The 14,322-nt window shown below is 41.1% G+C and overlaps 1 protein-coding gene across 3 annotated transcripts in view; it reads right to left on the reverse strand.

The window, feature by feature from the left end:
• KIF2A (kinesin family member 2A) overlaps positions 1–13,349 on the reverse strand; it is an 80,025-nt gene extending 66,676 nt beyond the window's left edge. For 2 of the 3 annotated variants that reach the window (XM_004374558.1, XM_004374557.1), the window contains exon 1: positions 12,984–13,349. In XM_004374558.1, coding sequence (XP_004374615.1) covers positions 12,984–13,047 — 64 coding nt within the window. In that variant the 5' untranslated portion in view covers positions 13,048–13,349. The remainder of the gene's footprint in view (positions 1–12,983) is intronic. The other variant, XM_004374556.2, reaches the window with a different exon arrangement.
• Between the last annotated feature and the right edge of the window lie 973 nt (positions 13,350–14,322).

Genomic DNA, 14,322 nt, shown 5'->3' on the forward strand with positions numbered 1-14,322 from the left:
CTGCTCACTGAAAGGTCGGCAGCTCAAACACACCAGCTGCTCCTTGGGAGAAAAGACCTGGTGATCTGTTTCAGTAAAGAATACAGCCTAAGAAATCCTATAGGGCAGTTCTACTCTGTCCTACAGTGTCAGTATGAATTGGAATCAACTTGATGGCACACAACAACAATGGCACACAACAGAACAGCTATAATAAAATGGACAATAACAACATTTGGAGATGGTGTAGAGAAACTGGAACCCTCATACATTGCTGATAGGTAAATTTATACATTCTCCATGGAAGGCAAAATTATCAAAATTACAAATATACAACTTTATGAATCAGTGATTCTACTTCTAGGACTTTCTCCTACAGATAGATCCATGTATGTATAAAATGAAAAAGGTTCAAGGTTATTCAAAACAATATAGGATGTAGTTAGGTACAGATTAGGTACAACCTAAAAGTCTTCATTAGAAGATTGTGGTGTATTTAATTAGTCATAACACAGGTATGAAAAGGATTGGAAAATTTACAGACTCAAAAGGTTCTCCAAGATACAGTTATTGCTAAATGAAAAAAAATTTTTTTTTTTTTTTTTTTTAGTTAAGAAGCACCAGTGTGTACCACATACCATCTGTAGAGGAAAAAGTACATACTTACACATATCTATATTACATACAAATAGACATACACAAACACACATTTGCTTGAAAATGCAAAAAACAAACAAACAAAAACCCTTCTGCAAATATACAAGACACTGGTAATACTTGTCTCCTGGGGGAGAACAGGGTGGCTGCAGGGGAGGGAAGGAGGAGAAGGTATATACCCTTTCAGAACTTTTGATTTACTATAAACCAACCCACTGCCAGAGTCTATTCTGACTCACAGTGACCCTACAGGACAAAGCAGAAATGCCCCATAGGGTTTCTGAGACTATAATCTTTATGGAAGCAACTGCTACATCTTTCTCCCGTGGAGCGGCTGCTGGGTTCGAACCACAGACCTTTCGGTTAGCAGCCAAGAGCTTAATCACTGACTGCTATTCAAAACAGATAATTAAATTTAAAAGGAAAATTAAAGGTATGCATTAAAAGCAATGACACATACCTTGTCATGTCATACTCTTGATGGCTGGAGGATGAACAATACAAATCAATTGCTTTTCTAGAATGCCAAAAACTTGAATAGACAGAGAACTGAAAGAACAGCACAGCTAGAAGTTCATTAAATCACTGGTGCAGCAAATATATTTGTGTAGAGATCCTGTGCTAGGAACTGGGGATACAGGGGAACTTGGATCTCAACCAGAGAGAGAACTAAACAGTTAATACAATCTTACAAGTATTTGACAGGGTAAGCAGAAAGGACTAGGAGAACATAAAGCAGGGGCTCCATCCTTGTCTAGGAATCAAGGATGACCTCCCTAAGGATGGGATGTTTAACAGAAGCATAAAGAAGCAGCAGCAGTTACCTAGATTAGATAAAGGTGAGGTGTCCACCGAGCCTAGAGGATAAAACCAAAAACCTGCTGCCATCGTTCAATTCCGACTCATCGTGACCCTATCGGACAGAATAGAACTGCCCCATAGGATTTACTGCCTACCTTTTGGTTAGTACCTGAGCTCTTAACTGCTGCCATCAGCAGACCTCCACCAAGAGTATACCGTCCCTTAAAGTGACAAGAAATGAGACTGGAGAGGCAGGTCTGATTGTTCAGGGTCTAGTAAGCCACGTTAGAGTTGAACTTTACATATACCAAGGGCAGAAGAGGAAGCTATTAAAAAGTTTTAAGCAAGGTAATCAGGCGATAAAAATTATTTGATTGAAAATTACTCTGAAAGAGTAACAACCAAAGATGGAGAGACCTATTAAGAACTCGTTGCAACAATACAGGCAAGACATGATGCTAGCCTGACCAATAGTGATAGGGACGGAAAAAGCGTGTAGATTCAAGAGAATATGATGATAGGATATGGTATTAAGAAAGAACAAGGAGTCGAGGAAGACATGAGAGATACTGATGCAGGTTTGCGGGGCTGGATGGTGGATTCAATTTTGGACATGATGAATCTGAGATGTGTGCCTGGTTAAAGCGCTGGGCTGCTAACTGAAAGATCGGCAACTGGAACCCACCAGCCGCTCCGTGGGAGAAAGATGTGGCAGTCTACTTGTGTAAAGATTCACAGCCTTGGAAACCCTACGGGACAGTTCTACTCTGTTAAATAGAGTCACTATGAGTTGGGATAGACTCAACAGCAATGGATTTTTTTTGCCTGGGCTGAAGAGAAACATTTAGTTTACCCAGGGACAGCATACTGACTGGGAAGTACAGCAAGTTAACAGCCAATCCCTGAAGAACATCAACATTTAGGGAATAGAGAAAGAAGCACCTACATGAATAAAGAAGGAAAGATCTGAAGGGTAGGAAGAAAACGGCAAGTTCTACTTACTTTTAATTAAGGAATCCAAAAGAGCACGTAAGGTTAAAGGCAATGTATCACTCTCAGTGAAACTGCAACTCCAAGAGCACACAAAGAAAATACATATACATTTAGGGTCATGCTATAGTCAATCCTCAGCTATAACTGGGGAAACAAAACAACAAAAGGAAAAATGCAACCCACACAGAAACCAAAAACAAGTTCAAACAACAGTTTTATAAAATAAAGATCACTAAATCTGAACAGGCACCCAAATCGATCTATTATGTCAGCACACTCTTAGCAAGTTGCTATAATCTGTTGTATTTTGCTGGCAATATAGTTGCTTATCTGATAAAAAGCATCCTTTTACATGACAGCATGGTACCTGTCTCAGCTTTTGAAATTCTCGTGAGCAAGAATGGCCTAAATTTAGGCAACGACAGGTAGACCGGAGAAGACCAGAATTTCTTTTTCAAAAGAAATTATAGACACAAAGTGCTTATATTGCATGTAAAAGCTATTTACTATTTTGTTTTAATTGACATAGTAATCTTTCCTAGTGAAAAGTCCTTTATCTATACCCTCAAAGGTCATCAGATAGAGCGACTATTTGGATTAATAAAAACACCTTAGAGTAAATTATAATATAGAAAGGAAAATGAAAGCATTATGTATATCCAACTTCCAATGCCTGAAATATCCATAGTACACAAAGAATTTTTCTAAAAAAAATTACCGTGTAGAACTTGGAAACAATCTGTGTTCTAATCTCAGATTTGCTACTTATTTTATGTATAACATTGGACAAGTCAGTTTCCTCACTATAAAAGTACAAGAAAGTGTTGACCAATAGTAAGATTTCATCAAAGAGCTGTCTCTGGTTAACTTCCAAGACTTACTTCACTCAATTAGGGCCTCTAATTTGTCCTCGTTTTCTAAATATAATATAGGCAGTTCACTAATTATCTCTTCAGTAGTCCACAGTAAATTACAAGCTTAAAAATACTACGAAGAAAAAGTCTAATGTCATTTGCACCTCCAACTCAATTTTCATGAAATAATATATAATGAAATTTCATGTGCATAGCTTACAGAAGGTATTCCCTATCATTCAACTAGAACAGGTAAACTGTAGATTCCATTTACTCTTAGGAATGAAGTTTCTAGACACAACACATGGCATCATACTTCAACTTTACATAAACTCAAAATGTCTAGGGCTGAAGGAAAGAAATGTGGCAAAGGTTCTCAAGTACTATGTCTGAGTCCCTCTCACTGCATGATAAAAAAATTTTTTAATCAACACACCCTAAATATCTCATATTGGCCAATATGACTGAGCATGACAAAAGTGAAGAGCAAAAATTTACCTCAACTTCAACCTTTTATGGTTGATACTCACTCTTAAAAAATTATTGATTCTTGTCATTAATTGATCCACTACTTCAAGAGTAGCTTTGACTCTTAACACTTAATGTTTTCCTACCCCGCTTTTTAAGTTCCAAACATAAGTTACAAGATTCTAAATGCCGACATGTCATTCAGAATCTTGAGGATAAAAAAGGGATGGCAAAACCTGGGGCAGAAAAGAAAAAGAAGCCAAAAATAACAGCAAAGAAAAAGTAAAGGAGAGCAGCTGTATTTCAAGATATCAAAAACCTTCATCCCTTAAGAGCTAAAAGCTAAAACCAGATTCTTTAAATACTGTTTTTCCTTCCTGTTCCCTTCCAGGAATTCCAAGAGGGTTTTGGAATTAAAAGAGCAAAACGGTTAGTTACAGTTAAGTAAATTTCTGATCTGCATATGGAAACTCACTGTAAGTGACCTAAATCTTAGACTCACTTACTTTTAAGATATTACTGGCAAAAACAGTAAACTGCCTCTGTTGAGTTAGATGTCCTCTTTGGTATTACACTGCATACAGGCTATACAGTCCTCTACAATGTATTCATGAACAGGATTAGCTTCATTAAACAGAACTGAAAAGATTTTATAATCTACACTCAAGACTTTCCAGTGTTTCTGTAGCTCATCTCTGTTCCTTAATGGTTGCTCACCATCCTAGACTTATGCAATCCTATCTTTGCTAGCTCTCATTTTCAGTACTACTCTCCCGCTAATCTATCACTAATCACTAACTCCTCTTACTGCTCTTAGGAGATTAAGTCCTCTAGTAGTTTCCAAGTGTCCTAGAAATTAATTCTAAGATCCTTACCTCACCTTTGTTTCTAAGTCTTAAAAATGTGCCACAGATTACCCCTCCTTCCTTATTTCCTCACCTTCATTCTCCCTCCTGCCTGGTTTAAATGTTCTTTACTTGACTGCCCTCTGTCTGTTTCCAGATCAGGGATTTCTCCCATGTTGTGCCACATGCCTGGAATGCCTTCTTCCCCAACAAAAGCAATTTACTGGTCATGTTCTTCCCACTATTTAAATTTCACTTTCCATAAAATCTTATCAGATCACTGTTAGGAGATGGCACTTTTTCTAAAATAACAGATCACAACTCTGGCTGCACACTGGCATAAAATGCTAATGCATCGCTCCACACTAACCCAATTAAAACAGAATATCTAGACAAAGGACCCAGATATTGGTGAGGTTTTTGTTCCTTTGTTTAATTCTTCCCTGCCCCTAAAAGCACATAGGTGATTTTAATGAGCAGTCAGGGTTGTGACCCACTATATTAGCCCTACCCAGTCTGGAAAGAGAATTCCCACAACTACATTTCTAAACTGTACACTAAATATACCCATATCCCATACTCCTAAAATATTTACTGCAAAGCCTTGAACAATGCACATGATGTAAATGTCTGAAATGGCCTTTCTTAAGGCTTAAATATTTTACAGTTTATATGTTCTGTGCAGTAAAGAGTTCCTATTCTGTAAACTGGGGAAGATGTCATCTACCTTATACACTGTCATAAAAATCAAACAAGCTACTGTATATATTTAGCAAAGCAATTGGCTTATAAAGGGACACACAAATGTTAATAACTCCCTACAGGTATCAAGAGTCACCTGAATTGACTTATTGAAGAAACAATTCAAGCAGCAGTGTAGAAGGTGTAAGATATGAAGGTGAGGCTGGGAAGAGAGCTGCTGGTCAAGAGTTATGATCAAAAGGGTCATTCTTAGCAGGGTGTAGACCCTTAGCAATTTTACTATAAGGATGCGCCTTTCTGATCCTGTCTTTCCTTTAAAACTTTTTATACAGGTGAAGTCTGATTAAAATTAATGACCAATCAAAACCCGGAAAAAAAAATCTTTGACAGTAAATAAAATATAGCCCAGGAAAATGTCTGACTCTTATAATCCCTTGGCCATACTGTGTGGAGATACTGGCACCAGCAGCTGGCTCTACTTTTGTTTTCATGCTCTGCTACCTTGGTTCCTGTGTTTACCTGCACTCCAACCCAGAATATCAAGAGAGAAACTCGCTGTGAGGGGCAGGTCTGCCAGAAATTTAAACTGATAAACTTTATTCCTTCAGACATCAAAACAGAGGTTAAAAGTTATAACTCAAATGGGTATTAGAGAAAATAGGCCAGTAATGACAAATAATGAAAATGTCAATTGACTGACAGGGGCTACCAAGACTGGTGGAAACTGTATTAAGAATTCCAAGGCTGAATATGCATTTATCAGGAAAGCGTGACATGAAGGATACCGGTCATGGTTAGAGGAGGAGAGAGGGGCAGCATGTATGACACATATTTTCCATCCAGAAGACCCATAACTTTAAGAGTGAAACTCAAGGGCCTAAACCTCAAGAGGCCAAGTGGTTATGATGTACACGCAGAATGGCATACGCTACCAGTACTAATCACACTACACATCAGTCATTTATTTATGTCTGAGAGCAGGAACTATGTGTGCCTTATCCTTTTTTGTATTTCCAACACCTGACATATAACCCACTGCTGTCGAGTCAATTCTGACCCATAGTGACCCTACAGGACAGAGTAGAACTGTCCCGTATGGTTTCCAAGGCTGTAAATCTTTACAGGAGCAGACTGCCACATCTTTCTCCTGCAGAGCAGCTGGTGGCTTCGAACCGCCGACCTTTCATTTAGCAGTTGAGCACTTAACCACTGCACCACCAGGGCTCCCTTGCCTGACATACAGTAGGCTGTAAATAAAATGTATTTCATCACATCTGCAATAAGAAAACAGAGCAATATGAGATATTATTTTGTTACAAGCCATAATCATTTGAGATCTATATACCTAAATACTCCCACACTATAGTGAAGGTCCATTTGAACTGCAGGCTTTATCGTGGTAGATAGTGAGAAAAATAAACACTAAACCAAACCAGTTGTCACTGAGTTGATTCCGACTCACAGTGACCCTATGTGTTGCAGAACAGAACTGAATTCCACATGGTTTTCAAGGCTGTGACCTTTGGGAAGCAGATCACCAGGCCTTTCTTCCAGGGTGCCTCTGGGTGAGTTCAAACCACCAGTAGTCTAGCGCTTAACCACTTGTGCCAATCAGGGAGAAAAACAGTTCAGTACCAAAAATGAGAAAGCCCTATGGAAGGGGCAGAAGCGTAACTTTAAAAAGAGATACCCTCTTCGTTTTACTCTTTGGAGATAGTAGCAAAGAGTTAACTTAGGGTTAACCAACAATGAGATGATACTCCATTTCATTTTGTCTAAATTTTCTTTAGACAAGAGCCATGAGCTTATTCAGCTTTCTATATTAAGTCCACAAAGAGAGTCCACTCCACACTCACTAGGATGAATTAAAAACAAAACAAAACAAGGACTTAGAGAAATGGGAACCACCATACATTGCTGATAGGAATGAAAAATGGTGTGGCTGCTGTGGAAAGCAGTTTGGTGGTTCTGCAAAAAATTAAACATAGGATTATCGTATGACCCAGCAATTCTATTCCTTCGCATATACCCAAGGGAAATGAAAACATACGTCCACAGAGAAACTTGTACACAAATGTTCATAGCAGCACTATTCACAATAGCCAAAAGGGAGAAACAACTCAAATGTTCATCAACAGATGAATGGATAGACAAATTATGGTATATTCATAAAATGGAATATTATTCAGTGATAAAAAAAGAATGAAGTACCGATAAATGCCACAACTTGGCTGAACTTTGAAAACATTATGCTAAGTGAAAGAAGCAGACACAAAAGGTTGAATATTGTATGATTCCCTTTATATGACATATCCATAATAGAAAATCCATAGACACAGAAAGGAGATTAGTGGTTACCAACGGATAAAGGAAGAGGGCAAATGGAGGAGTAACTGCTTTAACATCTACGGGGTGTTTTTCTGGGGTGATGAAAAGTTTTGGAACTATAGAGAGGTGGTGGTTGCACAACACTGTGATTACACTAAATGCCACTGAATTGTATATTTTAAAATGGTTAACTGTATGTTATGTGAATTCTACCTCAGTAAAAATGTTAACTCTACCACCTTTCTACCTTGCTTACCTCAGGGTTTCTAAGAGGATCCAATTAGATAATATGTTTGAAAACACTTGGCAAACTATGGAGGCCTAACAAATACATATGTAGAACCATTATCATGCTAGTCATCATGTAAAAGGATATTATTAATCCATAAATTCTCCCATCCCATCCTCATAATCAGAGTCACAAAACTGAACCTAAAAACAGTAAATTGCTATATGGTTCATTTTTATTACCTAAATACACACTCTATTCGCCAAAAACCTACATAATACTAACATAGAGATGAATTAGCAGAAGATTGAATGTTGCAAAGTATGTGCAGAATTGTTGTTGTTAGGTGCCACCGAGTTGGTTCTGACTCATAGAGACCTTATGTACAACAGAACAACACGCTGCCCAGTCCTGTGCCATCCTCACAATCATTGCTATGTTAGAGCCCACTGTTGCAGCCACTGTGTCAATTCATCTCCTTGAGGGTCTTCCTCTTTTTTGCTGACCCTCTGTTTTACCAAGCATGATGTCCTTCTCTAGGAACTGGTGCCTCCTGATAACATGTCCAAAGTATGTGAGAAGAAGCCTCACCATCCTCCCTTCTAAGGAGCATTCTGGCTGTACTTTTTCCAAGATAAATTTGTTCATTCTTCTGGGACACCATGGTATATTCAATATTCTTTGCCAAAACCATAATTCAAATGTATCAGTTCTGCTTTGGTCTTCCTTATTCACTGTCCAGCTTTCGCATGCATATGAGGCAACTAAAAATACCACGCCTTGGGTCAGGTGCACCTTAGTCCTCAAAGTGACATCTTTGCTTTTTAATACTTTAATGAGGTCTTTTGCAGCAAATGTGCCCCATGCAGTACGTCATCTGATTTCTTGACTGCTGCTTCCATGGGCATTGACTGTGGATCCAAGTAAAACAAAATCCTTGACAACTTCTATCTTTCTCTGTTTATCCCGATGTCGCTTATTGGTCTAGTTGTGAAGATTTGTTTCTTTATGTTGAGGTGTAATCCGTACTGAAGGCCGCAGTCTTTGATCTTCCTCAGTAAGTGCTTCAAGTCCTCTTCACTCTCAGCAAACAAGGTTGTGTCATTTGCATAATGCAGGTTGTTAATGAGTCTTCCTCCAATCCTGATGCCGCATCGTTCTTCATATAGTCCAGCTTCTTGGATTGTTTGCTCAGCATACAGATTGAATAAGTATGATGAAAAGATACAACCCTGACACACATCTTTCCTGATTTTAAACCATGCAGTATCCCCGTTTTATTCGAATGACTGTCTCTTGGTCAATGTACAGGTTCTGCATGAGCACAATTAAGTGTTCTGGAATTCCCATATGAGAATTAGGCCATTTAAAACCTTTTCTAAAGATTATCTGCCTTAAGCTCCAAAATTTCCAACTAATAATTTCTTTGAAATCTTCGATTTCCCATGGATTTCAGGGCTAATCAAAAAAACTTTTCCACTAATGTATAATTAAGAAACAGCAATATTTTCCTTCCACAGTCCTACAAAGTTATTCTTGGTTTGGTGACCTTCTAGTAACGATACTGTATCACCTTCTACCAGGGATCATTCCAATCAAGCTCTCTAACACTGCTCTCTGGTGGCTTTCCCAAATGAGAAGTTAATCTCCTACACCTTTATCTGCTGTAGAAAACAAAAACAGTATGTTTCTGAAATAACAGAGAATTCTCTCTTTACTGCTATAGTTAATAGTCTAGTTTCTATGCTATGCAAGACATATGTGGCTGTCATTAACAAGCTGTATAAATCTAGACAATTCACTTATAATTTGAGATTAAGTTTCCACCTTTGTAAAAATGACAACTAGATTATCTCCAAGAATCCTTCTAGTTCAGATATTCTGATTTCCTTCAGTTCATGTATCTCAATACTGTGACTAAAAGACCCCCAAAATAATCCCATCTTAGCTGCAGCTTTAAAATATCAAATAGTGTACAACCAGTAAGAAATGTTTTAACAGTACAGTTTTTAAAATCTGCCAATAAGACTAGCTACACAACAGTAATACTGTAGTTTTTAGAGTCACTGGACTTCAAAAAGGAATTGAATCAGAAAGGTAATAGACAAATACAAGAGAATAAATTATACATGAGTACTCATTTCCAGAAACCAATCCAATTTCATACCAGGTTATCACCTATGGCTGGGAACAATCTCAGGAGTCCAAGCCTAACTCCAGTCATCTCTCACCTTAGAATACCATAAAACTCAAATTAGCCTTAGCAGATCACTCAATTTCAGTGGAATCTGGGGATCCTGAACTAAGGGGTCAATGTGGAGAGTGGGGGTCCAGAGTAGACTGGTAGCAGTACAGAATGAGTCCAGGTGGAAGTTTCACTTCCTAGTAAGATTTCATCTGAGTGGTTAATTAAAATAATGTTTGAAAACAAAAAATCCAATAATGGATGATTCACTGAAAAACAAATGCAAGGAACTCTGCTAGGCACGTAAGGGGAATACAGGGAAATTAACAGTCTATTATAGGTATAATCCTGTAACATCTGGTCTCTGGCTCAAGTGGCTATGGGTAGCCTGCCATCCCTCCACCACTGCATTCTCCATACCACCCCTCCCCTAGTATAGTTTGAAAACATAATATTAAGAGAAATTTACCCAGATACTAATACTCACGAAAATATGTTATCTAGTGAATGGTACAAAGTGACTTAAGAAGTGTGAGGCAGGCTGGCCATCTGGTTTTAGTACTATGAAGACTTACTGGGATTAGATTTTGAGCAGAGTCTTGAAAGGTAAGAATAAGTCCTTCTTAAGTTTACCTGTTTGCCCTTGGAATATGCCATAATAACATATAAGCATCACTAATGGAAAAGCATGGTCTGAAATAAGGACAAGGATCACCATTAGCAAGCATGCAGAGTATCAAATAAGCAGTTAACAGCCATCTGAAGCAGCCCTACTTCACTCATGTGATTTCTACTGTCTTCAGGCGTTAGTGCTCATCAAACGGTAAAGTTTATTTTAGTTACAACAACCACTAGTGTTTCACCCAACACAGATCTGCTGTAGAAGTGGGAGGAAGCAAAACAGTGTCTTTTAAAGGAAAAAGGAAAAGCTTGAGGGAGGTCTCTGAGATACCAGTTTCTACTGTGAAACACCATCATCTAATGCAAATGATTATTCCTTTCAAGTTCTCAACTTAATCTTTTGTCTTCTACCAACTCCATCATGCATCCAAGGCCCATAAATATGTAAAGATTTCCATTATTTACCGCTACTTCTTACGGGAAAACTGCTTTTGAAATGTGAGTTTTGGTCACTAACACGTATATAAGAACACAATACTCTTGTATGTCTGAGAATTTCTGGTATAGGCTGAAGAGGGGAAAGAATATTATAAGGCTCAAGGAAGTGACTTGACAGCAATTAACACCACCACCCTAGAACTGCAATAGAACCAATACTGCTTCAAGCTCAATATATTTAAATAAAAGACGTCAACTCAGAAAAAATGCCTTGAAAATATACAATCCTCTCAAATGTCATATGAATGCTATTTTTTCCAATAACAGATTTTACAGTTAACATAATCACAGTTTAAGGTTTATAATGTAAAAAAGTACGCATTTTATTGCACCCAAAGTTTTAAAAATAATATATAAATACTACTTTTGCTGATATACAGTGAACTCATTCACCCAAAAGGAAATGACACAGCACTGTTTCAATAGTTAATCTGAGGAGAAAAAAAAATAAACCCCAACCCAAGTAAAGGAGACATCTCCTTCCCACTAATTTATCTTTTTACATACAGGATAATAATGCTTCCAGTTGCTGACACAAATGACCTCAAGTACAAAGAAGGAAAAAAAATCCATCAGCTATATAGGGTCTTCCAATATATCACAGATAACATAAAAAATCTAGCTTCACGTATCTTGGTCAAACTTGGTAGAAACCAAAAGGATGTGGATGTGATAGCAAGGTTACTACTTACTAGGCTAAGGGACAGAAAGTAAGTCATAAATTAAAAAAACTGGTACAGCGAGGTGGAGTCAAGAACATTTAACACAAGTCTAGTTCCTTCAATATTCAGACCGAAGGAAAAGAATTTTACTTCTCTCCTTCACGACATAGATTATTTCCAAGTCTAGCGGCGTACCTCACTCCCCACCCCAAGTTATTGAAACAAACATCTTCCCCAAGAGGAATCTACAGAAAGATACATAAGCCTGAAGCTTTAAAAAACACTATTATTAAACATTTGTCTTCACCTCCCCTCACACTTTTCTGTTACCTCTCCCGAGGGTATGAAAAAATCAACATCCGGTCACCCACCCCCACCCTCTGGGCAAAGCCTCGCACTGACGGTGCTCGTCGCCTCTCCTTCCCTTTCAGTCTTATTATCTTTGAGAAGCTTATCGGAATTTTCTTCCCACTGCTCCCTCATCCTTATTCATGGCTGAGCACGACATTCTCTACATCCTTCTCCCAAAGAAAGGGCTAGCAAAAAGAAAGAAAGAAACATGCTCCAGAAACGACAGCCGAAGAGGCCTGACAACCAGACAGCAGTTTAAACCAACCGAATTGGTCTTTTCCCCCCATCTCAGCCTCTGAAGCAGAAGTCGGTTCTCTACACATTGAAATCACGGGTCTGCACCCTCCCCACCCGCAACGTTCAAAGGGGCCAGTAATAATGAAAAGGCCGCGCTGAAACGCGCGGCAGGGTCATCCCTCAAGAAGCCCACTCCCTTCAGGGCTGCAACAGCCGGCGAGGATGGCGATCGCAGGAGGAGCGAGGGGCCGTCTTCCTGGCCTCCGCGCCCGCCTGAAGCCCCCAGAGACACAGCCCGCGACACCCGAGGCCCCTTCCCCGTCCGCCGTCCCCCGCAGCCCAGACCCCCGCAGCCCTCCTCAAGGCCCCTCCCCATCCCCAGCACCACAGCGGCGCCCCAAGCGGACCCCACGGTGGCCTCACCCACACACACACCACACACAAAAGCGCAGCGGCCGCCGCCTTTCCCGCCCCCACAACCCACGGAGCAATCACTGAGGCGACCGACGCCCGCGTCCCCTCCGTGTACACCCGAATGTGGGGCTGGCCCGGCCGGCCGACGGCGCCGCTCACCATCGCTCCGCTTGATCTCCACGTAAATCCCGATCTGGATCTTGCCGAAGTTGGACGATGCCATCACCTCATCTGGAGAAGCGACTGCGGGCCGAGGGAGGGGGACCGGAGAGCGGAAAAGACTGGGAGGGGGCGGGGTAGGTGTGGGAGGGAGAGCGGTTGCCCGCGGCCGCGCTGGCCCGGGCGACAGCGTGAACGCAAGCTGGGGCCGCGAGGAGCAGCGGCAGGGCAGGCGGAAGCGCCCGGCCTGTAGGCCGGCGGGAGGACGCGCACACCAGGGCGTCGGGGTGAAGCCAGGGACGGGGCCGTGAGGCGGCGCGGGGGGAGTGGGCGGGTCCGCGCCGCCCGCCCGGGAGCCGACGCTAGGGAGGCGGGGCGCCGCGCGCCTGCGCAGAGCGCGCCTCCGGCCTCTTCCTCCTCGACTCCCTTTTAGTCTCAGCTGCCTCGAGGCGGCCCCGCCCAGCTTTGCGGCGGGCTGGCGGCGGCCGCGGCTTGCCGGGGCGAGGGAGCGGAGCGTGCGCGGCCCGGCCCCCCAGGAGTCTGCATCGCGTTTGATTTCCGCGCGCGGCCTAAAAGAGGCGGGATCCTACGCGCCCTGACTTCCATGAGTTGGCGCTATTGCCGGAATAAGGGCCTTGAGATTTCAGGGCGGGTAGCGTGCGGAGCTGAGCGATGTGAATTTTGGGACTGGCTAGTGACAGCACGCGTTTGATGTTTCATCTGAAGGTGTCACCTCACATATAGGTGGCTGACCCAGGTAATCCTCCGAAGGCATACCTGGTTCAGGTTTCCCATCCAGTTATGGAAAAAAAGAAGAAACACGTTTAAGATCACCCAGCCTAAGTCAAGGAATGAAGACCCTTTTCTTCAGGACCTTGCCTCATAGTTCATCACCACTTAAAAAGAAGCCTGCAGTGGCACGACCTTGACTTATTTATGGCGCATCAGATGCTAGTATCCTGGCCCCACTATAGACCTCAAGACTTATTTACCCTGGCCTGTAAAGCCAATTACAGTGACTCAAGAACAGAGGTCAGACACATCAGCTTGACTTTCAGGAATGTGCCTTTTCTGCAGAGTCACTTGACTAGTCTGACCACATCAGCAATGTGACGAACAAGACTCTATCCTGGCAGAGCAGAAAGGCCATGTGGACAGGGACCATGGAAGCCATGTTTACAGCACTGTGTTACAAACCTCCAAACCTGTGACTCTTGCTTGTAGTATTGGGACTCGATGTTGAGGAAACATACTTTTCGTGCCCCACTCTGTCTAGTAATTGTTAATCTCGTTATAACTAAAAACACAGTTTCAAAATTTAAAAATTAGAAACCGGATG

This window comes from Trichechus manatus, unplaced genomic scaffold, assembly GCF_000243295.1.
Source record: "Trichechus manatus latirostris isolate Lorelei unplaced genomic scaffold, TriManLat1.0 scaffold00029, whole genome shotgun sequence".
NCBI classification, from domain to species: Eukaryota; Metazoa; Chordata; class Mammalia; order Sirenia; family Trichechidae; genus Trichechus; species Trichechus manatus.